The sequence below is a fragment of the Toxorhynchites rutilus genome, chromosome 1, assembly GCF_029784135.1.
Source record: "Toxorhynchites rutilus septentrionalis strain SRP chromosome 1, ASM2978413v1, whole genome shotgun sequence".
Classification (NCBI taxonomy): domain Eukaryota; kingdom Metazoa; phylum Arthropoda; class Insecta; order Diptera; family Culicidae; genus Toxorhynchites; species Toxorhynchites rutilus.
In genome coordinates, this window is record NC_073744.1 from 104,503,817 (window position 1) to 104,531,379 (window position 27,563).

The window sequence follows — 27,563 nt, forward strand, 5'->3', positions numbered from 1 at the left end:
TCCATTTATGATTCCTACAATTTCAGTAGTTTATAAATTTTAATTGCAATCGCAAAAAAGACTAACAAAAATTAAATGTGCGCTTGCATATCTGGCAACTCAGTCTGGAAGTCCGTGAGGTAAAACCAAGGGATTGCTAAGATGGCCGCCTTTTAGTAGCCAGCATAGAAAATCATGAGCATAGAAATCATAACCTAAAATTAAAAATGAAGTGCTCCGCGCGATTCTTCAGCTGTGATTTTAATTGTAAATCGTCAAGAATACTTCCGGATGAGTAACCAAACATCGCTTGCCAAAGGAAACTATTTAACGTAATCAAATATTAACATATATGACTCCAAACATTAAACAATACGTGAGCCCGCTAAGCGCGAGCCCTGTTCTATGCTGCCTACGCTCAATTTGCATTGGATGGGATAGGGTTGCCAGAGCCCCGGGTAAAACATCAACATCATGCATCCAAATGAAATGTCACGATATTGATGCTCGAAAATCAGAAAATCCGGATTTCTGCGTCGTCGGCCATGTTCAGCTGTCATTATGCTCCCAAATGTCATCATTAGTCAATAAAGTTGACCGTGTAAGGTCCGCTTTACACACATGTAATAAATGTCAACACCTTGGAACGGGACCGACGTTCTGTTTACTGCACTTGTATGTGTGTAAACAAATGTCATCACTGTTTGGCACGAACTGGAAGAAGTTGTAATTTAGCAAGCTTTTATTGCTGGTCTCGTAAAAATGTTCCTGCATAATCATTCAAAGTATTATCAGCCCAAGTATTAAATTTAGTGAATTTCCGGTTCAAGGAGAGTTGAATGAAGAGCTTATGGGAACAGTTTGCAGAAATATAGACATTTGTCCTCGTAACTAATAGTAGACCGGAATGAGCAGCCGGAGGAACTGTTGCAGACTATGTCTGTCACCAGAAGAAGAATGTGTGCCGATTTTTTGCAATTTTGCAGCCGACCGGCAACGGTTAGATCTAAAGATCTTTTCATGTGTAAAAATAAAGGTAAATGAAATCGGAATAGTAATAATTTCAAGAGTCCTGGAAAAGTTGATGTTGGAAGCTCTGATGCTCATATCGAATTCCGATGGAAACTAATCTATAACCCACCATCTTGGATTGATCTTTTGCAATGTGTTGGATGTAGCAAACGTGCAAAATAGTCCACGAAGATTTATTTTTACTCAAAACAGCAATTTTTATTTCCCATCATAGTTTGCTTCCAATATAGGTCTCTGTATTTCAGGTAATAAAGGGCGATGGACTATCCACGGAGATATGTCATGCTTGCATAAGTTACTTAAACTCTTGGCAGAGTTTCAAAAATCGTTGTGATGCTGCAGAAGAAAAACAGAAAATATGGATATCTACCAACCTCGGTGTCAGTGAGCGAAATGGTGAAGTACAACAGATCAATCACTCGCGCCCGGAAGATATGAATGTACGTACTCCAAAAGCAATAATCGAAAAACCTACGGTTCAAGAGGAAACATCACAATCTGGCACGGAACAAACACATAGCGAATACACAAGCAAAATTGGATCCTCGGTATGTTGTTGAAATTGCACCTTGGATTGATATGATAACACACTACATATCGTGCATTTCAGTGTGTCATCAAAGAAGAACCTAACGATGTAGATCCTGATGATGAGGTATGGTTGAATCTTGAATGAATCTGCTGCATGTTACTAACTGTTCTGTTACTGTATGTTTGAATGTGTCGCATGAAAATGAACCGACCTTGGTTTGACATCAAACTCTGTTCGAGTGTACGCTATTGCTCTAACTTGTCTTAACTGCAATAGATAAATCGTGCTAAGTTGAGCATAAGTCTTCGTCACAATCGGTTCCCGAAAAAAACCGCTCCCGAAAACAACTGCAACAGAAGCAACCGCTCAGGAAAAATGTAAGGCACAAGTAGACTAGGATATTCTGACGCGGAAAAATATGAATATAAGACGATCTGTGATACAGTGCACGAGTATACGAGTTATGATTTAGCGCGCTAAATGTGAAAACCAAAATGCTAATAAATGTGGAAATTTCTTCAGATAGTGGTGCAATAGTTTTGAATTTCAATGAATGATATATAACCGGGCAAATGTAATACACTAGGCAAACGTATGCCGTTCAACGCTCGCCAGAGGATCGTAATCTATGTTTCAAAATAACCGGACAGTGGAACACAGGTTTGCGTGCGAAAGACCGCCGCTTCCGATGGCAAATCGGCGTTCGACTCGGATCACGTCATCTTGGCCTTATCCTCGTTAAATGAGGCGTTCGCCCCCATCACATTGACATCAGAATAAATTTCGAATAACGATAAGGAAAAATGTTATTTGAGGGGCTTAGAATGCAAGGGGTGTAAGTGACTTGATCGATTTCCCTTCATCAACTTTTTATTCAGTTAATAACTTAACTGCAAAAACGTTCCAATGTAAGATTGCTATAGAATCCGATAAATGAGGTTCTGACCTATCTTCCACATTGTCAAATATAGCTGGGAATGTATTTGCAGCTAAGTTATGACCAAAAGAGAGAGTCGATGTAGAGAAATCGATCAAATCACTTACAACCCTTTCATTCTAAGCCCCTCATTTATAACATGAATTACGCTTTTGTGAGGTATTGACATCCATGATGTTTTTCCCGCGCCACAATATTTCTAGCCTACTTGTGACATCAAACTTTTTCTGAGCGATTGGTTTTGTTATACCGTGGACAGACAGCTGTGTTAGCATGCAGAATTCACATACTAAATTCCCCCTCATTCTATACCCACACACACATAAAATTCTAGCGCCCGTTTTGTCTTCGCTTGTTCTAAGCTAAGTAACAGCGCACCCTCATACAATCCGCATCAACAGAGAAAGCAACGCAGAAAGAATAGATTCGAGCTCGGTTTAATATTGGGAATATAAGGCGGTGTATGGATACGGTGCAGTGAGGATGTTCGAACTCAAAAGCGAACCGCGTTGACAACAGAACATTTGAACTTTGTTTCGGTGTGCGTTGATTCGTCCGGGCGCAGGTGTGCGTATGGAGAGAAAGAGAGAGTTCAACTGGGTGCAAAAAAAAGTGTAGCACATCAGAACTGTGTTCAATTCCGAAGACTGCCAGGTACCATCGTAGCATAACACACATTCTTCATATTTTTTCGATAGAAAGTCCATAGTACCATGCTCAAGCAATTTTTCATAATGTTCACCGACGAAATTGCAAAACAACATTCCAATTATTCTGCATTAACATTTGGCAGACACTCTTTCCCTGCGAACATTCTGAGCTAAGTTAAACTCCAAATTCCAATCAGTTAGTTCGAATGAAAACATATATATATATATATATATATATATATATATATATATATATATATATATATCGCCAATAAACTTTTTTTTTCCTTTGATCAAATTTTTAAACTGATTCTCTAAGGCTTAATACGTTTGAAAAATATCAATGGTTGAACGTTAACTTGACATTGATGAAAAAATGCAGCTCTGCATTGAAAGTCGCCACCAGTCGCAAATGTCCAATTACTGGTCAAAACCGACTCTAATGCGACACTGAGTGGTGCCTCAGCATATCGCTTTATAAGTAACTTACTGTTCTTTTTATGCCAACATATCTCTTAGCTCCAAATTTCGGAGTGAAAATCATTCGCGACTAGTTGAAAGAATTATTCTGTGTATTATTATCGTTGCATGAGGGTCGGACTTCGGGGTTTAAGCATTCAAATAATTGAATTCAATGATTCTCATTGAATTTTTCAAAATTTAGAACTGATTCTAGGCATGCTGATTTGAAAGTGGGCATTGCAATTTAAAATTGTTGTAGGTGGCGACATGATGAATAAAATGAAATAAATCATTCGTTTGGCATTTGACGTGACGGTGCTGGTGGAAGCATTGACTGCATGTGTGAATTGGTGGAGACGTTGACGGAACGTAGACGTTCTTCTCCGTAACGTGCTATGTGAATTGCACATTAGGCTGACCAAACGTACCGTTTTTAACGGAGCTGTACCGTATTATATATATATATATATATATATATATATATATATATATATATATATATATATATATATATATATATATATATATATATATATATATATATATATATATATATATATATAATCTAGCGCTGTACATGGTGACAGACATACAATTTTCGAAATACAACGCTAGTACAGTTGTATGTCTGTCATAAGTTTTACATTTGTTTTCGGGAGCGATTTTTTCCGGTCAGGGTCCATTCATATTCACATTCAACGCATTTTATTTACACATCAATCACGTGTCTAGAGTCAGCTCGCGAAGTCCGAAGGCGTCGGTCGCGAAATTGTTCACGTCTATCACATAATAAAAATAATACCGTTATCAGTTCATTGCTGTTGAAGTTATTTCGCCCTAACGGGATTCTCTGTATTACGCGAGTGAAAAGAAAAGCAATCACAACCAGCGTGAGGAAGAAGTCCTCCACCTCAGACGCGGTGAGCGTATGCTGTATCATCGCTGTGTGTGGCGTATCATCGTCATCGTTTCCTTCATCGTATTGTGGTGCGATATATCGTTGCAGCTGCGCCGAGCGATCGTCACACGGTTCGATTAGGACACCGCTTTAAGTATAACATAAATTAGGTTGAGGAATACAGTCAAATTAAAAATTATAAAATTGTATATCTGCCATAATGGGAGAAGGAGGCCAGTTTGATATGGAGATTGAAACTACTGTTTCCTCCTCACTAGTCATAACGGGGACTGGGGAGTCACTCAAACGTGTTCCCCCCTCGGATGAGGTCTTTTCAAAGGAAGAGTTAACCCACCATAACAAGCCCTCCTCGAGAAAATTTGCAAACCTTTCCTCTTCACCCCTCAATCTCCCTCTTCTGCTCCAGCTCCTGCTCCAGCTCCGGCTCCCGCTCAACCTCCGATATTGCCTCCTAAGAGAAGAGTATAACTTCCTTTCTCGTTTGATCTATGATCTCAGGTTCCACCATTCGCCGAAGGTCTCCCAATCCATGGTGGGATAGCCAGTGTTCCAAGCTTTATGTAGATAGATCGAATGCATTTAAAGCTTTTCGGAAACGTTCAACCATTGATATTTTTCAAACGTATTAAGCCTTAGAGAATCAGTTTAAAATTTGATCAAAGGAAAAAAAAAGTTTATTGGCGAAATTTCGTGGGAGGTTTGTTACGAGAAACGTCAATGAAAAAACTGTGGAAAGTGGTTCGAAACATGAGACATCGCAAGTGGGCGAATGATTGTCTTGCGCTGCTTTCTTCAGAAATTCAAATGGCTTACGCCAAAAAAAAAGGTTTCAGTGTTCTTGGACATAAAGGAATTTGTTGTGATCGCAGTAGACATTGCCTAAAATGTAACCAACGAAATGTACTTCTGTTATATATAACGTAGCAACGTAGTATGATGATTTGAATAAAATTTTCATTAGTCTTCTAACACCCAACCTGAACGGTCTAGTTTTACATTTTTATCCGCAAAAGGTTATGGACCCAGGACAGGTCATAGCCGGAAGAAAGAAGATTTTTTTAAAGAAGTAATTAGTCAACCCAAGATGAGCCACGGAGGAGACTAGAAAGATCTCTCTAAAAAAAAGTAATATGAGGAAATTGGAAAAACGCATGTGTACTTGAATTTGATGACGGTTGATGACTCGTCGTGAAACATCGAACTGTTGTAATTCGAGAACGGTCGTGGCTGAGCCTGGGAAGTTGCGTCGTTGGCGGTTCGAGCATGGGCAATTGAACTTGGGTGTTATTGCCCACGTTCGAGGCCAAGACGATGGAATTTTATTGTTGTTAGCTACATCTGTTTGTAATTATGCAGCTCAAATATTATGCACCACATCTCCCCCTTTTAAGGAAAATGATGAGCGTAGAGGAATCATTTTGAAATTTAAATCTGTGCGTTACCAAGTACCTCTGATACTTAGGACTAAAGTTGTACGAAAATAAATCGTATCATCTGTTGATAAATGTTCCAATTACAATTTAATTATCTTGTTCTTATGTACTAATTTGTCTTCATTGGTGTTACCATTTTTTATTGTTATATTCGGATGATTGATTGAAATAATTTCGTAGGGGCCATTGTATACCATATCTAATTTTCTGTTGTTTTCTGCTTTAAGTAGTATTTTCTCTCCTATTGAAATGTCTATGGGGTTTACTATTGTTGATTGTCTAGCTAGTCTTTTTTGCTTAGACTTTATTAATAGCTCTCGGGCTCTGATTGCTGTGGATTGTATCTTGAATTTGAGCTCTGCATAGTAATTTTCGTAATTATAAATGGGATCTATTTTTGTAGGTTTTATTAAACTTTTAGGATAATTAACTAGGTTGCCAAAGACTGGCTCATATGGAGTGTATGAATGCTCTATATTTGGAGTAGTGTTGTAATAGAAAGTATAATATTGAAGCCAAGAATCCCAATCATCGTGTTGCTCATTAATGAATTGTCTTAAATACTCATTAAGGCATCGATGATTGCGTTCTAGGCCACCTATGGTCTGAGGGTGGTATGCTGTGGAAAAATGATGTGTGATTGCCAGTAGTGAGCAAATATTTTTAAATAGTTCATTTTTGTATTCTGAACCTAAATCGCTTTTAATTAAATACGGGCATCCGTATATGAGAACACAATGTTCTACGAATGCTTTTGCTAATGTTTGAGATTGTTTGTCTGGTATGGGTACAGCAATAACGTACTTTGTGAGATCACATTGTATCGTTAGGGCATATCTGTTTCCATTTTTGGTTTTCGTCATAGGTCCGATTGTATCGATTGATACAAGATTAAATGCTTTACTGGGTGTACTGGTTTCAGTAAATTTTTCTTTTGTATTTATTCTGTGTTTATTTAACTTACAATCAATGTAATTTCTAACGAATTCATTGATAGTTTTCCTCATGTTATTCCAATAATACACTGTTCGTAATTTTTTTAATAATCTTGTAGTTCCTACGTGTCCTCCTAAAGGAGATGCGTGGTTCTCATGGATTATTTGATAGATGTCATTTTCGTTGGTTATAATCATTGCTGGTGAGTAGATAATTATATCTACTTCATTCAATGATTGATTATAAATCGATTTGAATTTTTCAATGTTGATTTTCGAAAAAATAACACTGTTTCTTGCAATTGCTATCTTTTTTATTTTTAGATGTTTGGCCATTGTACTAATTGTATCAATAATTTCATGGACGTCCTTAATTGTTGTGCACATATTCTCAGAAAATTGCGCTTGAGCAATATTCTTTTTCAACTTTTTGTCATACATTTTTATTTTCAGTACTGATTGTGTTTCATTCATTTCAAAGACTAGTTTAGGAAGATTAAAAGCATCGATGTTATTCACTGAATCATATGCTCTAATGTGATCAGTCTTAGAGTTGCATAATTTAGTGACATCTTCGACTTTATTTCGCGTCATTGACCTTGTCTGTATTGGTAAAACAGAGATGGTTTTGAGTTCATCTGAATCAACAATTACTCGTGAAAGTGCATCGGCGCCGACGTTTAGCTTTCCTTCCACATGTTCAATGTTGAAATCAAATTCTTCTAAATCCACACGAATTCTAGTCAATCTAGACGAAGGATTTTTCATTGTAAATAGGTATACAAGAGGACGATGATCAGTTTTGACTGTAAATCGTCCTCCGTATAAATAAGGATGAAAGTAGGTAATTGCCCAGTGGATTGCGATTAATTCTTGCTCTATTGTGGACTTGTTACGTTCACCTTGGTTAAAAGACTTACTCGCAAATGCCACTGGTAGATAAGTGTCGTTATAGGGTTGAGTCAACATTGCACCACAAGCTATTTTGGAAGCGTCGGTGCTTAAAATAAATGGTTTTTTGAAATCAGGAAATTTTGGGATTTGTGGGGAAATCAACTTGTGTTTTAAAATTTCAAATGAATTTTTACAGTCATCAGACCATTCGAATTTTACTTTTTTACGTAATAAATTATTCAAAGGATTTGCCAGTTCTGCAAAATAGGGTATGAAACGTCTATAATAATTACAGAACGCAACGAATCTTCTAACGTCGACTGCGTTTTTGGGAGTCGGAAAGTTAAGAATTGCTGAAAATTTTGATTTATCAGGTTTTATTCCTTCATTAGTAATATTGTGACCTAAGTATGTCACATCAGAACAAAAAAAAATTACATTTGGCTGGGTTAAGTTTAAGATTTCTTTGTCGAAGCTTTTCAAAAACAATTTGTAAATTTTGCAAATGGTGTTTAATGGAACATCCAATGACAATAATGTCATCGATGTATAAAAATGCGCAATCCGCAGGAAGACCACTTAATGCAATGGTTATCATCCTTTGGAAGCTGTTCGGTGAAATATTCAAACCAAACGGAAGTCTTTTAAATTCGTAATGACCCGATTCGGTGGAGAAGGCTGTAAATTTTTTCGAATTATCATCCATTTCTATTTGATGAAATCCAGACATCAAATCTAGAGTAGAGAAATATTTAGCTCTACCTAGTTGGTCTAAAATATCATCAATTCTAGGGAGAGGAAATTTATCCCCTAGAATTTTATTATTAAGTTGTCTGAAATCTACGACGAGACGCCATTGTTTATCGTTTGTAGTAGATTTCTTAGGGACAACCAAAATTGGTGAATTGTACTGAGATAAAGAAGGTTGAATGATATCATCCTTCAGCATCTTATCCACTTGTGATTTAATTTCGTCTCGATGGACTTCAGGAAGTCTATAATTTTTAATATAAACCGGTGAGTTGTCTGCAAGACGGATGGTCTGCTTGTAAAAATTATTACATGTCTGGTTATCTGTCTGTAAAGCAAAAATATCGTGATATTTTTTACATAATTCTGTTATTTTTGATTTTAAATCTGGTGGTGTTTGTTCTAGCATTAGTTCCGTCACTAATTGTTGGTATCTGTCTTCATCGTTTCGTTTATTAAAGGTATATATTTCATAATTTTCAATGTTGGACAGTTGATTTGAAAAGTTTTGTTTGATTTTGACTATTTTGTTTGTAGTGTTGAGAAATTTTAAAATAGGATTGCTTGAATTGAGTATGGAATTCGCGACAAATACTCCAGGCTGTATTTCATTTGATTTTACTAGGTATGTATTATTATCACTCGCAATGATTATTCGTCGAAACACTTCACAACGGGGTGGAAGAAAAATGTCTCCATTGATATCATCATGAATTGGAACTTCACAAATTTCAGAGTTATTTCTAACTGTTAGGATCCAAGTGTCATAATCGATTGAACAATGATATTTGCATAAAAAGTCTCTGCCGAGTATTCCATCAGTGGGGATTGGTAAATTCTGGTTAACTATATGAAAATAATGATCGATTTTGTTTTGGTCTGATAAGGTAATACCTGTTAAAACAGTGCCTAAAGTGGGTACTGTATAGTCGCTAATTCCTAAAATTGGACATTGGTCATTAGTGTCTACGAATGTTGTTGGGTTAATCCTGTTTGCCTTGAAAATAGAAATTTCTGCTCCGGAATCCACAAGTAGGGTGCATTCTGTATAAAAAAAATCTAGCTTCAGAACAACAAAGTTACTACAAGTCGGATTAATTGAAAAATAACGTTTTACTGGCGCTGCTGCACTAATTGAGCTAGCTGCACCGATTGATTTTGTTGCTGATTGATTATTCCCCCAATTCGTTGTTGATATTGGGGGACCTGGATGTTTCCCTGGTTATTGTAAAAAACTTGACGACCACGTACTTGGTTTCGATGGTAGGATTGTTGATGACCTCTACCTCGCCAGTTATTATTATTATTGGTTCTGTAACCATTATTACCATTGTATTGATTGTAATTTTGTAAATTATTATAGCGTCCGCTATTATTATATGTGGTTCTGCCGCGAGGTCCATAACCTCGTCCGCTCTGCCCACGATTGTTTATGTATCTGCCACGTCCCCTCTGGGTAGCGTGGAAAATTTGTCTTGATTGCGTTGACTCTGTGGGGTAATTTTTGCACTGCGTCTTCAAATTGTGCAAAATTTCCGGCCTTCAATATAAGTTTGGTATCAATATTCCTGATACCGCTTATAAAGGCCTCTACTCCCCGTTTTGTGGAAATTTTTTCTGCTGTGTCCTGGGGAATGTTTTCTGTTATGTACGCGAATTTCAGATCGTTAGTCAATTTTTCTACAGCATCGCAGAAGTTTTCTGTTGTAGAATTTTGTTTGACAGTTTTTAATTTAGCTAGTATGCTGTCCGAGGAAGTTTTAGGTGCGCAACGTATTTTAATTGCATCAACAATTTCTTGAAGGGTATTCAACTCTCCCACTGCCTGGCGCGCGAGTCCAGTGAGTCTTGTTTTCACGAATCGAACAACCGTAGCTTGTACTGCAGCTCTTTTTTCCGGCGTGGCATTATCAAATTCCGTGTCAACGGTGTCTGCAAATAACGCCACCGCGTCGATAAATGCGTCTAGTTGTGTGGGTGAACCGTCATAGGCACTAACCAATGCGGTTCCCAATTTAATATCTACCACTGGCATTCTCACTTCAATTTCCGTTTATTGTTGTTAGCTACATCTGTTTGTAATTATGCAGCTCAAATATTATGCACCACAAATGGAAACGGTGCTGGAGTTCCTGCTGCTGGAGTCAAGCTGCTGGGAGCGGACGATTCAGCGGAGTTTCGTTACCGTTTATCGAGAGGCTCAAGGAACGAGAAAATTACACCACGTGGGCGTTCGCTATGAAGATGACGCTCATCCGCGAGGGATCATGGAACGCTGTGTCGCCGCCGGAAGGACAGCAAGTCGACGCGGAAACGAGTTTGCGAGCGATGGCCACGATCTGTTTGAGTCTGGAGACGACCAACTACAGTCTGGTCCAGGACGCGAAGGACGCCAAGGAAGCCTGGGAGAAGCTGCGGAATGCTTTCCAGGACAATGGTCTGACACGGAAAATCGGGTTGCTGAGAAAGCTAACGTCGATTCGGTTGGACGAATGCGGCAGCGGAGTCGTACGTCGATGAATTGATGTCCACGGCACACAAACTTGCGGGAATCGACGACTCATGGCTGGCTGCGTTGTTGCTGATGGGGCTTCCGGACCATTACGAACCCATGATTATGGGGCTCGAGGCATCCGGCACTGCGTTGACGTCGGACGCGGTGAAAGCAAAAATTTTACAAGATGTGAAGCTGCAGAACGGACTCAAAATCGCCGGTGGAGACGGAGCGTTGTATTCAAGTTCAAGACGGCGTGGAAGCAAAATACATCGAAAACGTCTGGCAAAGCTTTGTGCAGCGTTTTTGCGATGGGCGATGTAAGCCAAAAGGAGTGGTACTTTGATTCCGGCGCCACGTGTCACATGTCTCGGAATGAAACTGGATTTGTGAAGCAACAGCCAATGGCGCATCCAGTGGGAACGGCGAACAACGGTAGCATGATGTCTGTCGCGAAGGGTCTGGTCAAGCTGGAGCTCAACCCATCGAAGGACCCATCGAAGTGAAGGAAGTGCTGCAGATTCCGGAATTGGCCACGAATCTCCTTTCGATTAGCAAGATTTGCCAGAAGGGAATGACGGTGTTCTTCGATGCCGAAAGGTGTGAAGTTCGCGAGAGCAATGGCAAGGTGATCGCATCTGGTACACAGGTAGGCGGCTTGTATATGCTGAACCAGAAGCACGAGGAAGCTTTTCTGGCACCGAGTAACGGAATTTGGCACAGATGTCTGGGACACCTCAATCGTCGAAGTCTACGAAAGCTTGCGACGATGACAGACGGCATCGACTTGGCAAATGACGTCATCCCAGAGTGCATCGCTTGGATCGAGGGTAAGCATGCACGTAATCCATTTCCTTCCAGTGAGTCGCGAGCCGAAAGGCTACTGGATTTAGTCCACTCGGACCTGGTTGGACCCGTCGAAGTTCCTTCTCTCGGTGGCAGTCGTTACGTGATGACGTTCATCGACGATGCGAGCCGGAAGGTTTTCCTCTATTTCCTGGAACAGAAGAAAGAAGCATTTTGAGCTTATGAAAGTTTCAAGGCCATGAGTGAGCTCCAAACCGGAAGGAAACTCAAGGTTCGAGAAGGCCAGAAGCATGCTGAGTGATTCGCGCCTGCCGAAGGAATTTTGGGCCGAGGCGGTTTCGACAGCAGCGTACCTCGTTAATAGAAGCCCGACGAGGTCCATCGAAACAACACCAGAAGAAGCTTGGACCGGTAAGAAACCCGATTTGCGACACTTGAGGGTTTTCGGATCGCTTGCGCTTGTCCACGTTCCGAAGGAAAGAAGGAAGAAGTTCGACGTGAAATCCCAAAAAGCAGTTTCCGTGGGATATGCTGACGGTACCAAGGGGTATCGATTGTACGATCCGGTCAAGCGTGACATCCGGATCAACCGCGACGTCGTCACTGTTCAAGGGGGAGAACCGCAACAATTGGTCGAGATAAGCGAGAGTCAGCAGCAGATATAGTTCACGGAGCTGTATTCAATCGATGAGTCGAACGTCCGTATGGAACCGGATGTCGACGATGATGATTTCGATGATGAAGCTGAAGAAACTGCAACATCCGACAGCGATTCAAGTGATCCCGAGTTCCTTGACGCCGATAATGAACCTGCGCTCCCGTCGCAACTTGGTAGACCAGCTGTTGAGCAGCAAGGGTTTAGGCGCAGTGACCGGGAGCGCCGAATTCCAGGCAAGTATTCCGATTACGTTACCTATAGTTCGTTTTCTGGCGAAGTTGTTTCCCCCCAGCCCACACCGGTGTGCTCCAAGACATCGATCGATGACCCTCAAACCTACGAAGAGGCGCTGAATGGACCGGATCGCGAGAAGTGGATCGCGGCCATGCATGAGGAAATCGCCGCTCTGGAGGAGAACGAAACGTGGGAGCTAACCAGCCTTCCAAGCGATAGGAAGGCAATCCGAAACAAATGGGTCTTCAAGACGAAGCGGGGACCAACTGGTGACATCGAACGATACAAGGCACGGCTGGTTGTTAAAGGGTGCTCCAGCGGCCAGGCATCTTTTACGACGAGGTGTATTCCCCCGTAGTACGTTATTCCACCATTCGTTATCTGCTGGCGCTGGCGGTGAAGCATGACCTCGATGTGGAGCAGATGGATGCGGTCACTGCGTTCCTTCAAGGCAAGCTATCGGACGAGGTCATCAACATGGAGGCGCCGAAAGGATTTGCTGGCACCTCGAAGCAAGTCTGTCGGTTACGGAAGGCACTCTATGGGCTGAAACAGTCAAGCCATCTGTGAACAACCAGCTGGATCACGCGCTGAAGGAGTTCGGACTGAACCAATCAAAGGTTGATCCGTGCCTGTATTTCCGGATCATCGGTGAGAAAATGATTTTCGTCACTATTCACGTGGACGATTTCATGATCTTTACCAATGATGCCAAGCTGAAGCAAATGTTGAATTCGTTCCTTCACAACCGCTTCAGAATGAAGGATCTTGGTGAAGCTTCTTTCTGCCTGGGACTGAGGATCACGCGTGACAGGAAGAACGACAAACTGTGGGTAGATCAGGAGCACTACATCGACAGTATTTTGCAACGGTTCAACATGGTGAATTGTAACCTAGTTTCGACACCAGCAGAGGCGAGCGTCAAACTGGACTAGTCCATGTCTCCGGCGACACAGGAGAAGATGCGCGAAATGAAAGAGATTCCTTACCAGGAGGCAGTGGGGTGTCTCACCTATCTGGCGCAGGCAACGCGGCCGGACATCAGTTTCGCAGTAAACCAAGTCAGCCAATTCAACACGAATCCCGGACGTAGCCACTGGAACGCTGTCAAGCGTATCCTGAGGTACTTGCGAGGCACGAGTTCGAACCGTCTAACGTATTCGAAGCAGATTAGCACATGCTTGGTTGACTTCACAGATGCCGATTGGGGAGGAGAACCGGACTTCAGAAAATCCACCACCGGATACGTCTTCACGTTCATGGGAGGAGCTGTGTCGTGGAACGTCAAACGTCAACCAACAGTCGCACTGTCCTCGTGCGAAGCGGAATATATTGCGCTTTCCCGCACAGTCCAGGAAGCACTTTGGTGGCACCAGTTCCAGTTGCAGATTTTCGGCATGCATCAGATTCCCATCCGATGTGACAACCAATCAGCCATCTGTATCGCTCAGAACCAAGGGTACAATCCACGAACAAAGCATCTAGACATCAGGTATCATTTCGTCCGAGATGTCCTGGATCAAGGAGTAGTGGAGCTGGGATATGTGAACACGAAGCAGCAGCAGCGAAGCAGGTTCCGGAAGCTGGAAGAAAATAAAAGGTTAATTGGATTCGTTGCTTAAGGAGGAGTGTTGTGATCGCAGTAGACATTGCCTAAAATGTAACCAACGAAATGTACTTCTGTTATATATATAACGTAGCAACGTAGTTTGTTTTTTTTCCCAAAATATATATTTTTATCAAGGCTCCTATGGCGTTAGCCTGACGGGGCCGGAGTTCAATATTTTAACAGTTTTTCTTATTATCTATGTTAGTAATATGTAACCGATTACTCGCGGTCGGCTCGAGGTTAGTATTACAAGTGTTCTCGTAATTGGGATGTTGCTGTCTCCAATGCTCTGTACGTGTGCCCGACACGGGATACTTCCTATTTGGATGCAGCTGACCATTAATCAGCAACGCCCCCCTAGTATGTACCCCATATCTAGCGTGGTGCGTCTTCTCGACTCGAGGAATCCAGGATAGAATGGTCACTAGCCGGCGCAATCATCAGCTCGTGTAGAGTTGTCATGAGCGGTACAACCTTTGGCTCTTGTTGAATCATCAGTGGACTGCACAACCTTTGGCCCGTGTATCTGTAAAGAGTGTGTGTATGTATTGCCGCGACTAAGTAAAAGTTTATCGATCGGATAGGAGGGATATAAAACGGGGACACAACGAAGGAAACATCATTAAACGTTGACATCGGCGTTTCTGAGGAACAGGTATAGATGAAGCAGAAGATCAGGATCACGGCTACCTAAGATATCCCGGACGGGGATATCCAATTGTCTGCCTTTTGCTCTCAGTGCTCTAGAGAGCTGAGAGCGAGCAGCATGGAACCGGATACACGACTAGACAATATGCTCGATGTCGTGGTACCCATCGCCACAATCACAAAGATTGTTTGCTGCGAGCCCAATGCGATAGAGATGCGCGTTTAGGTTGTAGTGATTGGACATGAGCCGAGATATCACGCGAATGAAATCACGACCTACATTCAATCCCTTAAACCAAGCACTCGTCGAAACCTAAGGGATAATCGTGTGTAACCAACGACCGAACTCATCTTCACTCCACATGCGCTGCCAACTAACGAGTGTGTCCTGACGAGGAATGTGAAAATATTCATTATAGGCAATTTGCCTTTCAAAAAGTGTGCCTTCTGAAGCGCCCACCTTAGCTAGCGAGTCCGCTTTCTCATTCCCCGGAATCGAGCAATGAGAGGGAACCCATGCTAAGGTAATCTTGAATAATTTTTCGACCAAAACACTCAATAGATGTCTTATTCTTGTTAGGAAATAAGATGAGCGTCTATCAACTTTCATTGAGCGGATTGCCTCTATTGAGCTGAGACTGTCTGAAAAAATAAAATAATGGTCGATGGGCAGTGTTTCAATGATCCCTAGAGCATAGTATATCGCACCCATTTCTGCGACATACACGGAACAAGGATCTTTGAGTTTGAAAGAGGCACTGGAATTTTCATTGAAGATGCCGAAGCCAGTGGACCCGTTTATGTATGAACCGTCAGTGAAGAACATTTTATCAGATCCAACTTTCCCATATTTTTCCGAAAATATCGACGGAATAACATTGGAGCGTAGGTGATCTGGTATTCCATGGATTTTTTGTCGCATGGACAGATCAAAAATGACAGAGGAATTGCAAAAGTATGGGAAGCAAACATGGTTGGAGATGCCTGGTGAAGGGTGCACGTCGTGGGTAAGGTACTCATGGTATAAAGACATAAAACTTGACTGAGGAGTCAGTTGTAGTAGATTTTCGAAGTTATCAATCACCAATGGATTCATGATCTTGCAACGGATGAGAAATCTGTAGGATAATTCTGTGAACCGAAGAGTAAGCGGGGGTACTCCTGCCAAAACTTCGAGACTCATCGTATGTGTCGAATGCAAACACCCCATGGCTATACGCAAGCAACGATATTGTATCCTCTCCAGCTTGAGAATATGAATCCTGGCAGCTGATCGGAAGCAAAAACTGCCATATTCTAACACTGACAATATCGTTGTTTTGTACAACTGAATGAGGTCTCCTGGATGGGCACCCCACCATGTTCCGGTTATTGTTTGGAGAATATTGATTCTTTGCTGGCATTTCTGTTTCAAATACGCAATGTGTCTCCCCCAGGTACATTTCGAATCAAAATATACACCCAGGTATTTGAAAAACATAGAGTGTTGGATCGTTTTGCCGGATAGGTGAAGCTGGAATTGGGCGGGTTCGTGCTTCCTAGAAAAAACGACCATTTCAGTTTTCTCCGTAGAGAATTCGATACCCAGCTTGAGGGCCCACGTGAACAGATTGTTCATGGTATCTTGCAAGGACTTTTGCAGAGCGACGGGATTAGTACCCGTGATGGAAATAACTCCATCGTCTGCAAGTTGTCTCAGCGTGCAGTCTCTAGTTAGACAATCATCCATATCATTGACGTAAAAACTGTACAAGAGGGGGCTTAGGCAGGAGCCTTGCGGTAGGACCATAAAACTGTAACGAGAAGATTTTGAGTTGCCATGAGAGAAATTCATGTTCAGCAAACGCTGTTTTGCCAAGTCGAGAAGATTCTTCAACAAGTTGAATTTAATCTTGTCCGACCCCGGAGCTGAATTGTTACATGAGAGGAGGGCAATTGAGAATTCTACCATCGAAAAATTCTCATAATCGCATTGGAGCGGAATATCGCGTACGACGCTCTGTGCAGGAACAGAATCGGGACAAACCTTCCTTGCAAATTTGAAAATCCAACGGTCAGAGTATTCCTCACTTTCATTGGTATGGTTCCAGCCACGCATTCTCCTAGCCGTATTCCAAAGAGTACTCATAGCGGTCTCCCTTGACAAACCATTGACGAATTTCCGCCAATATCCACGCTTTTTTGCTTTAATCAGACCTTTTAGTTTGGCTTCTAGAGCTTGGTACTTTCGAAACCATTCCACTAATCCAGTTTTCCTGAATTTGTTGAAAGCGGATGATTTTTCAAGGTAGACCTTTGAACACTCCCTGTCCCACCAAAGTGATGGAGTACGACGTCGGAAAGTGGTAGCCGGTACACGTTTCTTTTGAGCTTGAAGTGCGCTTTCGTAAATCAAACTTGATTTAAAGTTATACTCTTCAAGGGGAGGAAGTTCATGCATCGAAATGATTGCTTCAGATATTCATTCCGCAAATTTTCTCCAGTCAATATTCTTCGTGAGGTCATACGTAACATCGACTGACTCACTAGATTTTGATTCATTGGCGATCGATAAAATTATTGGTAGGTGATCACTACCGTGGGGATCTTGGATTACCTTCCATGTGCAATCCAGGGATAATGAAGAAGAGCAGAGAGATATGTCTAGCATGCTTGCCCGTGCAGGAGGGTTGCCTATCCTAGTTGCTTCCCCAGTATTTAAAACTGTTATGTTGAAGTTGTCGCACAGATCATAAATCAACGTGGCTCGGTTGTCATCGTAGAGTGACCCCCATGCTGTTCCATGGGAGTTGAAGTCACCTAAGATTAACCGCGGCTCCGGCAATGCCTCGATAATATCAAAGAACTGATGGCGGCCTACCGTAGTCCTGGGAGGAATATATATCGAAGCAATGCAGAGTTCTTTGCCATTGATTTGTATCTGGCAAGCGATAACTTCAATGCCTGTAATCGATGGGATAGTGACTCTATAGAAGGAGTGACGTTTTTTGATCCCCAATAGTACGCCACCAAACGAGTCGTTACGATCGAGGCGAATAATGTTGAAATCGTGAAAATTCAGCTCGTCGGCTGAACAAAGCCATGTTTCACAGAGAGAAAATACGTCACAGTTAGAACTGTGAACTAAAATTTTAAATTGGTCTAGTTTAGGGATGATGCTTCTGCAATTCCACTGTATGACAGTGGTCAAATCCTTGACCTCTTGCGCTGAATTAGGCATCGAGGGAAATGAACGCTGCTAAAAAGCCACATTTTTCTTTCAAAAATGTTCTCACAACCGGAAGCAAACATAATACTATGCTTTTAAGAGGATCATTTATATTTAAAGCATTTAAAATGTTATCCACAAGGTCTTGAAAGCGCAAGCAGGCCAGGTAGTGGCTGTTGCTTCGACCGCGAAAATGGAACAGACGTGTTCGTTGTTGTTCCGGGAAGTGCTGAGGACCCCTGGTTGGTAGCATGACCACGTAAACCGGGAGGTACTTGCTTCGGCCTATTCTCAGCACGTTCAGTTCGAGGCTTCATTCCAACTTGGGAAGTTTCGGTATTCTTTCTGGGGAGTGATGGAAAAGAAGTAATTTTTCTTTTCCTGATGGCACCCTGCGATGTACCGGAAAATCCGGCATTGGGAGCGTCAGCAACAGGCTCGTCGTTCTGCAGAATGGAGTAGGGATTGTCCTGTGTCGTTGGCACGGAACTCTTAAGCATTTCTGCAAAAGTCCGCTTGGAACGTTCCTTTAAGGAACGCTTGAGTTTTTCCCCTCGTTGTATGTACACCGGGCATTGAGTAAAATCATGAGGAGTCCCGCCGCAATGAAGACACTTGTGCTCTTTCGCGCAAGGATTCTCATCATGGCTCTCTCCACAATCTGCGCAACGTTTTTTATTGCAACAATAGGCGGCCGTGTGACCGAGTTGCATACATTTGTTGCATTTCATTACCCGGGGTACAAACAACCGAACAGGTAAACGAAGTGCCCCTATTGCAACGTAATTTGGAAGGGCGGAACCCTCAAAAGTCACACGAAAAGAGTTTGTCCGATTGAGAATTCTTTTGTCATTTTTATATGACACAGATTTCAGTCGATCGCATGCAAGAATCCTCACAGTTTTTAGTGTGGAGTTCTTGAAGCGACCGACACCATTGATTATCTCTTTTCGGGTCAAACCCTTTTCGGTTATTACGCCGTCTATTTCGACGTTGCAACAGGGTACGTATACACGATACTCAATCGCAAAGAGGTCGCAGCGCGTTATTTTGTTCGCTTGGGTCCTGCTTGAGACGACAACTCGTAGTTTGTCTGGCCCCATCCGTGTAATCTCGGTAACGTGAAAATTTTTTTAGTTAGTTCCTTCGAGATGCGAATGACATTGAGAGGTTTGGATTTTCGTCTAAAGTACACAATGAATGGGCCTTTGGAGCCTTCAGGGTATTCTTTAGGACGAAAATCCTGTTTCTCGTCGATTTCCTCATCTTCGGAACTATCAACTTCGTAAACAGAATTTTCTACCTCAATTTCTGCTTCATCCTCCTGCTCTTCAGGAGGAGGTTCGGTATCAGAAATATTCAATTGTGTCAACGGGGGGTCCTTTCCGCCCTCAGCCATATTAGAAAAATCGGCCAACTGTTCGATATGAACAGAATATAATGATTATCAAAATGAATAAGTAAAAAAATATATTATAAGGTTATGCTGGGGATAATATTTATATCAATTTATTTTATTTATATAAATTCTAAAATGAAAAAAAGTGCCAATAAAATTTCAACGGTAATGAAACCAAGGAAAAATAGCCACCCCTAATTCCAACGTTTGCCGATTTGGTTAACACACAGATGAACAATGGTGTAAATCGAGCACAGATGGTAGAAGGAATGATGGGAGGACAAAAGAAAAATAAACTTATACTTGCCGTTGCTGTGTGGCGTGTGTGATGAATCTGTCTGAATTGTATCCTCAGCGTCTCGGTCGCGCACCACTTTGAGCTTCGCTCAAAGCGCAACCGATGAAAAAAACACAGTCTAATTCAATGTGGAAAAAAACACCTTTGTTGGATCGTTTCGAAAACTTGTCCGATCTACTTGCGAGTTGTCGAACGATTTTGTTCGTAGTTTGTTGATTTGAATAAAATTTTCATTAGTCTTCTAACACCCAACCTGAACGGTCTAGTTTTACATTTTTATCCGCAAAAGAATTGAGTTCTCCACGGAGAAAACAGAGATGGTCGTCTTTTCTAGGAAGCATAGATCAGCAAAACCAAAGCTTCAACTTTTGGGTAAACCGATCACTCAAGCTATGGCATTCAAGTATCTTGGGGTCTGGTTCGACTCCAAATGTACTTGGAGCCCATATTAGGTATTTGAGTAAAAATGCTAATAAAGAATAAATTTTCTTCGTACAATTACCGGCACCTAGTGGGGAGCCCATCCAGAAAATCTTATAATGATGTATCGAACAACTATTCTCTCAGTGATGAAGTATGGCAGTATCTGTTTCCAATCAGCTACCATAACACACCTCATTAAACTCGAGCGAATTCAATATCTTTGTCTCCGCATTGCCTTGAGATGTATGCCCTCAACGCATACCATGAGTTTCGAGGTTTTGGCAGGCGTACTCCCACTAAAAGATCGCTTCAATTTATTATCTCTTCGGTTCCGCACCCGGTAAGGTTATCGTTGATCGGAAATTTTGAGAAGCTGATCGAGCTAAATTTTCACTCTGGATTCATGAGTCCATATGCAGGTTGATCCTTCTTCGTATATTCCCAACCGTGTCTGTTTTTCGTGACTAAATCAATTCCTCTGTGCATTTTAATCTGTCCATGAAGTAGGATACCCATGGAATATCAGATTATCTTCGATTGAGGATCGTGTTCCAACGATCTTCGATGCACAGTATGGGGATATGAATTGTGATAATATGTACTTTACTGATGGGAATGAGTCCACAGGATTTGGAGTGTTCAACGAATTATTTAGCACCCCACACAGTCTTCAGTATTCTTGCTCAGTATATATTGCTAAATTGTCAGCGATATAACAGCGTCGCTCACGACCTGTTGATCACTATTACATTGTAACGGATAGTCTTAGCTCTGTAAAAGCTATCCTTTCAGTGAGGCCGGAAAAGCACTCGCCGTACTTGCTTGAGAGAATACGAGAAATTTTGAGTGCTTTATCCAGACCAAGGCGGTATAATAAGGTGGAACGATAAAGGGTGTGTCACATCAAATTGCATCACGGAAAAAACGCTGTAGAAATTCGCCCAGTAGACCGATCCTTTTGAAAATTTTAAACAGTAAAATAAAAATTATTAAACAACATTTGGCATTTTCTTTTTATTCATACTTCGAGCCCAAGCCCGTATGCTCGCACCTTCCTCTTTACCTCGTCCATAAGGTTCTGTATAACGTCAGGTTGTAGTTTTTTTTAACAGAAATTCATTTTCTCTTGAAGTCCGCCTCCGATTTGACAACTTTTGGGTTCTTCCGGAGGGCCTGCTTCATAATCGCCCAATATTTCTCTATTGGGCGAAGCTCCGGCGCATTGGGCGGGTTCATTTCCTTTGGCACGAAGGTGACCCCGTTGGCTTCGTACCACTCCAACACGTCCTTTGAATAGTGGCACGAAGCGAGATCCGACCAGAATATGGTCGGGCCCTCGTGCTGCTTCAATAGTGGTAGTAAGCGCTTCTGTAGGCACTCCTTAAGGTAAACCTGCCCGTTTACCGTGCCGGTCATCACGAAGGGGCGCTCCGCTTTCCGCAAGAGCAGATCGCTTGCCACACCATGTACTTTTTGGCAAACTTGGATAGTTTCTGCTTGCGAATCTCCTCCGGAACGCTGAATTTGTCCTCTGCGGAGAAGAACAACAGGCCCGGCAGCTGACGAAAGTCCGCTTTGACGTAGGTTTCGTCGTCCATTACCAGGCAATGCGGCTTCGTCAGCATTTCGGTGTACAGCTTCCGGGCTCGCGTCTTCCCCACCATGTTTTGCCTTTCGTCGTGGTTAGGAGCCTTCTGAACCTTGTATGTACACAGGCCCTCCCGCTGCTTGGTCCGCTGGACGAATGAACTTGACAAATTCAGCTTATTGGCGACATCCCGGGCCGAACTTCTCAGATCACGTCTAAACTGCTTAACTACGCGCTTGTGATCTTTTTCACTGACGGAGCATCCATTTTTGCCGTTCTTCACCTTCCGGTCGATGGTTAGGTTCTCGAAGTATCGTTTTAGTACTCTGCTGACCGTGGATTGGACGATTCCCAGCATCTTACCGATGTCCCGATGTGACAACTCCGGATTTTCGAAATGAGTGCGCAGGATTAATTCACGACGTTCTTTTTCGTTCGACGACATTTTTCCAAATTTACGAAAAATTGACAGTGAAGCATGGCCAACGTGATCTATACACTCTTATCTGATTATAAGCGAAAGCTGAAGATATAATTCCTAAAAATTAAATTTCTACAGCGTTTTTTCCGTGATGCAATTTGATGTGACACACCCTTTAAGCCAGAATTGGTATTCAGTCATTACTTGAGTTCGAATTGACAGCGGCCAAACGCATTTAAAAACAAACGGTTAGAATTTGCCGGGAAAGAGGACAACTAATGGCATGCAATAGATGGACAATGGGGAGTGCATACCGCTATTGTGGGGATTCGTTGATTGCTGCAAGTTATTGTTTCTATTGTTGGACGTGAGGGTTATTGCCGTTGCTGCTGGGATTGGTGGTTTGGCGATTGTGTGAGCTGTACTGGTGGGTATATGGAAGAACCACCACTGGCGGGCTTGTGCCGTATTGCTCTAAGTTCCATTCGCTTTGGAACACTAGAGCTGGTTCGGTTAAAACCCGCCTAGTATAGGTAATTGTTGGCGTGGAAAAATTGCTCTGTAACATAAAAATTTGACCTGGTTTGCTTATAAACAATTATAGTAGGTGTCATTTTTAATGTTTTTAATCTCCTCTCACATCTTCCATGCCTCATCCTCATACTGTCGAAAATGAACCACCTGTCAATTCCAGTTCCATGATCCAGACGCTGTCATTACCTTTGTCTGGGTCCCTTCACATTCGGGACATCGAAGCTGAGTTTGACAGCGAGTTTATATGCAAATATAAACAAAACGGAAAGTGAAAAGTGGGGGATTTGAACAAGCAGTTTTGCACGAATAATAAATTTTATTTTTATAATGGTGAGCATTTAACAAAAGCAGAATGTTTTTCTGAGATAATTAGGTTGAAATATAGAAGTGTGCAACCATAAAAACGTTTTTTTACTGTATAAAATGACACTATATCTGCGGTGGGAAAAATAAACACATTTTCAGGAACAAAATTATCTATAAAAATCTTTCTTTTCATATCAAATGAATATTCTATGTAAAAGTGAAACTAGTTTTCTACAAGTGGTCAAAAAATCGTGAGCGAAAATAGTATCTAGAAATGATTTTGTCGCGTTTTTTCAGGAGTCATTATTGGGAGGGAATGTAACCTGTAATATATTGTGGGCCTTACAGATATTTTCAATTTCGTTGCCGAAGGAAATTGTTTGGTCGTTGAGGGTAATTTTACTTACTTCGTGGAAGGAAATGCAACGCGTTGATATGAAGATTTCTGTCACTGTTGATTATCAACGGCTCAATCTCTTTCCTAAGGCGTTAAAGCCATTCGAGGTACCGAGTTTCATCCGTTTTCGATGTAAGGTTACGATATTTCTGGTTAATATCCTAATTTGTCATCAGGAATGACGATACAAATCGAGCGACAGTTATGTTCAACGTTATGATCATAGTTTTCAGTATCACAAACATAAGCAATTTTCCCTAAGAGCAATTCGTCCAATTTTTCATAAGCTCCAGTGAAAAGATTCTGGAGTTCTTTTAGTAGGGATTACATAAGGGTCAGCACTATATGATTTGACCGTGCCAACAACATTTCAAAATGATTTTCATTCAATGATTGAAATTTTATAACTGCATTCGAGCATGCTAATCTCAAAGAAGGTACACTTTTTCGGTTCTGTTTTTTCGGTTTTCTGATACAAAACAATGGTTTATGAGGTGAAAGCTGTTTCAGTAAGCTCGACTATACCATAACGTATTTGTATGTTCCATAAACTGCAACAGAATTGATGAAAAAACGACACTCAAAACTACAATTGAAAAACACACGGTTTGTTTACATTTCCTTCATACAACCATGAAATCCGGTTGATGGCGACACCGTACCTTCTATGTCCCGAATTGCTCAATTCCGGGTAATGAGAGGACGACTCATTAGCAAAGGCCCATTAGCCGAAGGTGCCAGTAAGAGATGTGTTGGCTCGGCTAGACCTTGATTACATGTCCCAAATATATGATTTCCTTAAAGCAATTGATCTTCGTGTGTGATTGTCCTTATATCCTTATATTATTCTTTCCTTTTCCTTCGCGAGAAATCGGATCCCTTCTTACTATCAATAGAATAAGGTGATATGTAAATACATAATAGATATAAGAATAGGTTTAAGGATTGAGTGTGATGAGTGTGAGTGTGAATGTGAGTTTGAACATTGTTACAATATCCTTATATCCCCTCCTTTTCCAAAAGAAAATATGTCACCCTTCTAAACTCGAGTCGACCGCGAGTAATTGGTTTTCTATATTATCAACACTAGAATTAAGGAAAAATGCTTATACATACTAGTAACAATACAGCTAGGAATTTGGCTCCTTTAAACCTATGTAACTGAGCATGTTAAAATAAACGATCTAATAAAAAAAAAGTGTCTTTACTAAAACATCGATTTTATCATTCTCTGTCGTTCGATGAGGCACTTGCGATGATAACTAATATATTTTACTAATCTCCGCCAAATTTGACTTACTCCAATATTTTAAATTCATTACGTATTGCTTCAAAATCCCTTTTTTCAGCGAAATGTGGTAATGGAATTGGATCCATCTCAATTTTTACTACAATCACAAAACGACGATGATTACGATGAACAGAAGTCGATCGATCGAGATTCTAGCATCAATTTGTCTATGAAACATGAGCCTTTAATACTTGCTTCGCTTGGTTTACATCATATTAATTCTACCGACCTCTTCGAAAATGTGAGTATTTATTATTATTATAGGTATATTAATAAAAACAAACATTTTCGCCACCATAGATATCCGATAATGAGAATGAAGATGAGGATAATCAAAAACAAAGTCTTGCTTCTTGTTCGGTGTGTGATATGACTTTTTCGAATCGTGCCAACGCACGACGGCATGAACGTAATATTCACGGACTGAGACAGAATCCGTCTAACCCATTATTAGCGCAAGGTTACGAAGATGGTTTACAAACCAGCTCAAACAATGACACAGCGACGTTGTCTATGCCTACTGCTATGCCTAACATCGATTTGCAGCAAAAGTATAAAGTGAAGTTGAAAACTAAAGGAGAAACATACGATTATGATAATCCGGCTAAATATCGCCATTTGGTAACTCCCAATAGACTGGCATTCATTTTACGTAACCTAGATTTCCTGAAACAGGCACAACATATGAAGTGCAACTGTTGTAATAAAACCTATCCATCATATAAATATTTCATGGGTCATATGCGGAAAAAATATCCAAATCTACCAAGAAACGTTTGCTTCAAATGCTTAAGACAATTTAGTAGTAAAGGTCAGTTCATTGGCCATTTAAAGCGAAAGAACTGTATAAATTTATACGCAATAGTAATGGCAGACGATGGCATTTCTAAAGTACCCATTGAAAATGTGTCTCTTGCAATACCGGGCTCAGAAGAAGTGATCTTCAATAAAAATTACGTGAGTATCGAGTACCAATTAGGTTATGTGACATGATTAAGTTGGATTCTTTGTTCTCATTTCATCAGGGATGTAAAATTTGTAAAAAGGAATTTAAACCGAAAATTGATCTACGGCAGCATGTGCTAGATGCACATTCGGAAATACCGAACAATCAGAAATTTTCGAATCCTGTTTGCGTATTTTGTACCGAAACATTCGATGATCTTGTGTTACGCCAGAAACATTACATCAATCTGGATTGTACAATGTTCATTGTTTGTTCGTGTGGGAAACACTTCGACGATTATACTGCTTACGTCGACCACGTCTATCAGCAACATGTACCACCTCAGCTTATCGGCCAAGATGAATATGGCTATGAATTATTCGACCAAGATGGCAATTCATCCTCACATCTACGCAATCCTCAAAACTGTCCAGTATGTAACAAGCAGTATAATAACGTAAGTGTACATTCTGTACTATGAGTATGAGAAGTAATCAATGCTTTCATTTTGTTTTCCAGTATTATAATGTTCTTCGGCATATGGAATCAAAACATCCGAATCAATTGCCTCAAATCTATCAATGTACTCTGTGCTCGGAAGGATTTCCTAGGCAGTCCGAGCTTCGAGATCATTTGCATCGTACCCACGGCGAAACGGAACACCGTCAACGTAGACAGTCTCTCAGCCAACATCATCCACCGTTTATGGGTGACAAGGTTAAGACAAGTTTCGTTTGTAAAGAATGCGGTCAGACGTTTGCCAAATTGTTAGAATGGATCAATCATCAAGGCGAAGATCATTTGAGATTTAACTGTAACAAGTGTGATCTACAAACCGATGATAAAGAGGCTTTCGTAAATCATTGCTCTTCGGAACATCAGAATTTCATTCCAGGCGTTCCAAAAGTTCAGTTCTACTCGTGCCGTCAATGTTCAAGTACTTACAGTTCAATTGATAATTTGCAAAAGCATTTGCAAACGGATCATATTATTGACTCGGGGGGCCCTCATGATGAGAACGTTCGAAACGGAGCCGAATCCGAGCCCGACACACATCTCACACTTTCCGACGATCTCAATAAAACTGTAAGCAGTGTGTTAAAATGTGGATTATGTGCGTTCGTATTGACGGATATAGACGCACTTCGGAATCACATGGGTGAAGTTCATGGAATGGACAAAAAATTCTTTTACTGCAATCACTGTAACGCTAAGTTTATGAATGATAAAGGACTTCGAGTTCATCTGTTTAGATTGCATGGAATCCGTGACGAAACTATTCCGTTGAATGCTGGGCCATCGCTACTGAAATCAGTTCAACCTACATCGGGGCAACAAACGAATTCTCCATCAAGTAATGACGAAGATCCTAGAGAGAAAGATTCTCCACAGAACGAATGTAGTTTGTGCCATACGGTTTACAAAAACAATGATCAATTGAAACTACACATGAAGTTGGTTCATGTTGATGCGGCCAAGTAAGTATAGTTTTTCTTCATTCCGTGAACATATGTAGGGGAGGTGGGGGTAAAACTGACATGTTAAATATAACTTCAATTATATTTTTTGGAAACCCATGTTTCCCAAAACTTTGATGCAGTTTCTTGCAATTCTCTACCTAATGCTTCTCAATGTTTTTCACTAAAATTAAAACAGACCGAAAAGTACAAACTTTTTTTTCGATGCGGGTAATGGACATATAGTGGGCGTAATATGGATAGGTTTGTAATATATGAAGCGTAGAAGTTTATCGATCGTGAGAGGCATAGTTTTATTCAA

The 27,563-nt window shown here is 41.1% G+C and overlaps 1 protein-coding gene across 3 annotated transcripts in view; it reads left to right on the top strand.

The window, feature by feature from the left end:
• Positions 1–658: 658 nt before the first annotated feature.
• The window catches only part of LOC129767603 (zinc finger protein hangover-like), a 47,610-nt gene continuing 20,705 nt past the window's right edge, over positions 659–27,563 (top strand). Inside the window, exons 1-7 of one of the 3 annotated variants that reach the window (XM_055768669.1) lie at positions 659–1,015; positions 1,257–1,559; positions 1,622–1,666; positions 24,897–25,079; positions 25,139–25,795; positions 25,864–26,241; positions 26,304–27,262. In XM_055768669.1, the coding sequence (XP_055624644.1) occupies positions 887–1,015; positions 1,257–1,559; positions 1,622–1,666; positions 24,897–25,079; positions 25,139–25,795; positions 25,864–26,241; positions 26,304–27,262 (2,654 nt within the window). In that variant the 5' untranslated portion in view covers positions 659–886. Of the gene's footprint in view, positions 1,016–1,256; positions 1,560–1,621; positions 1,667–2,950; positions 3,135–24,896; positions 25,080–25,138; positions 25,796–25,863; positions 26,242–26,303; positions 27,263–27,563 lie in introns of those variants that run through there. The other 2 variants (XM_055768653.1, XM_055768660.1) reach the window with 2 other exon arrangements.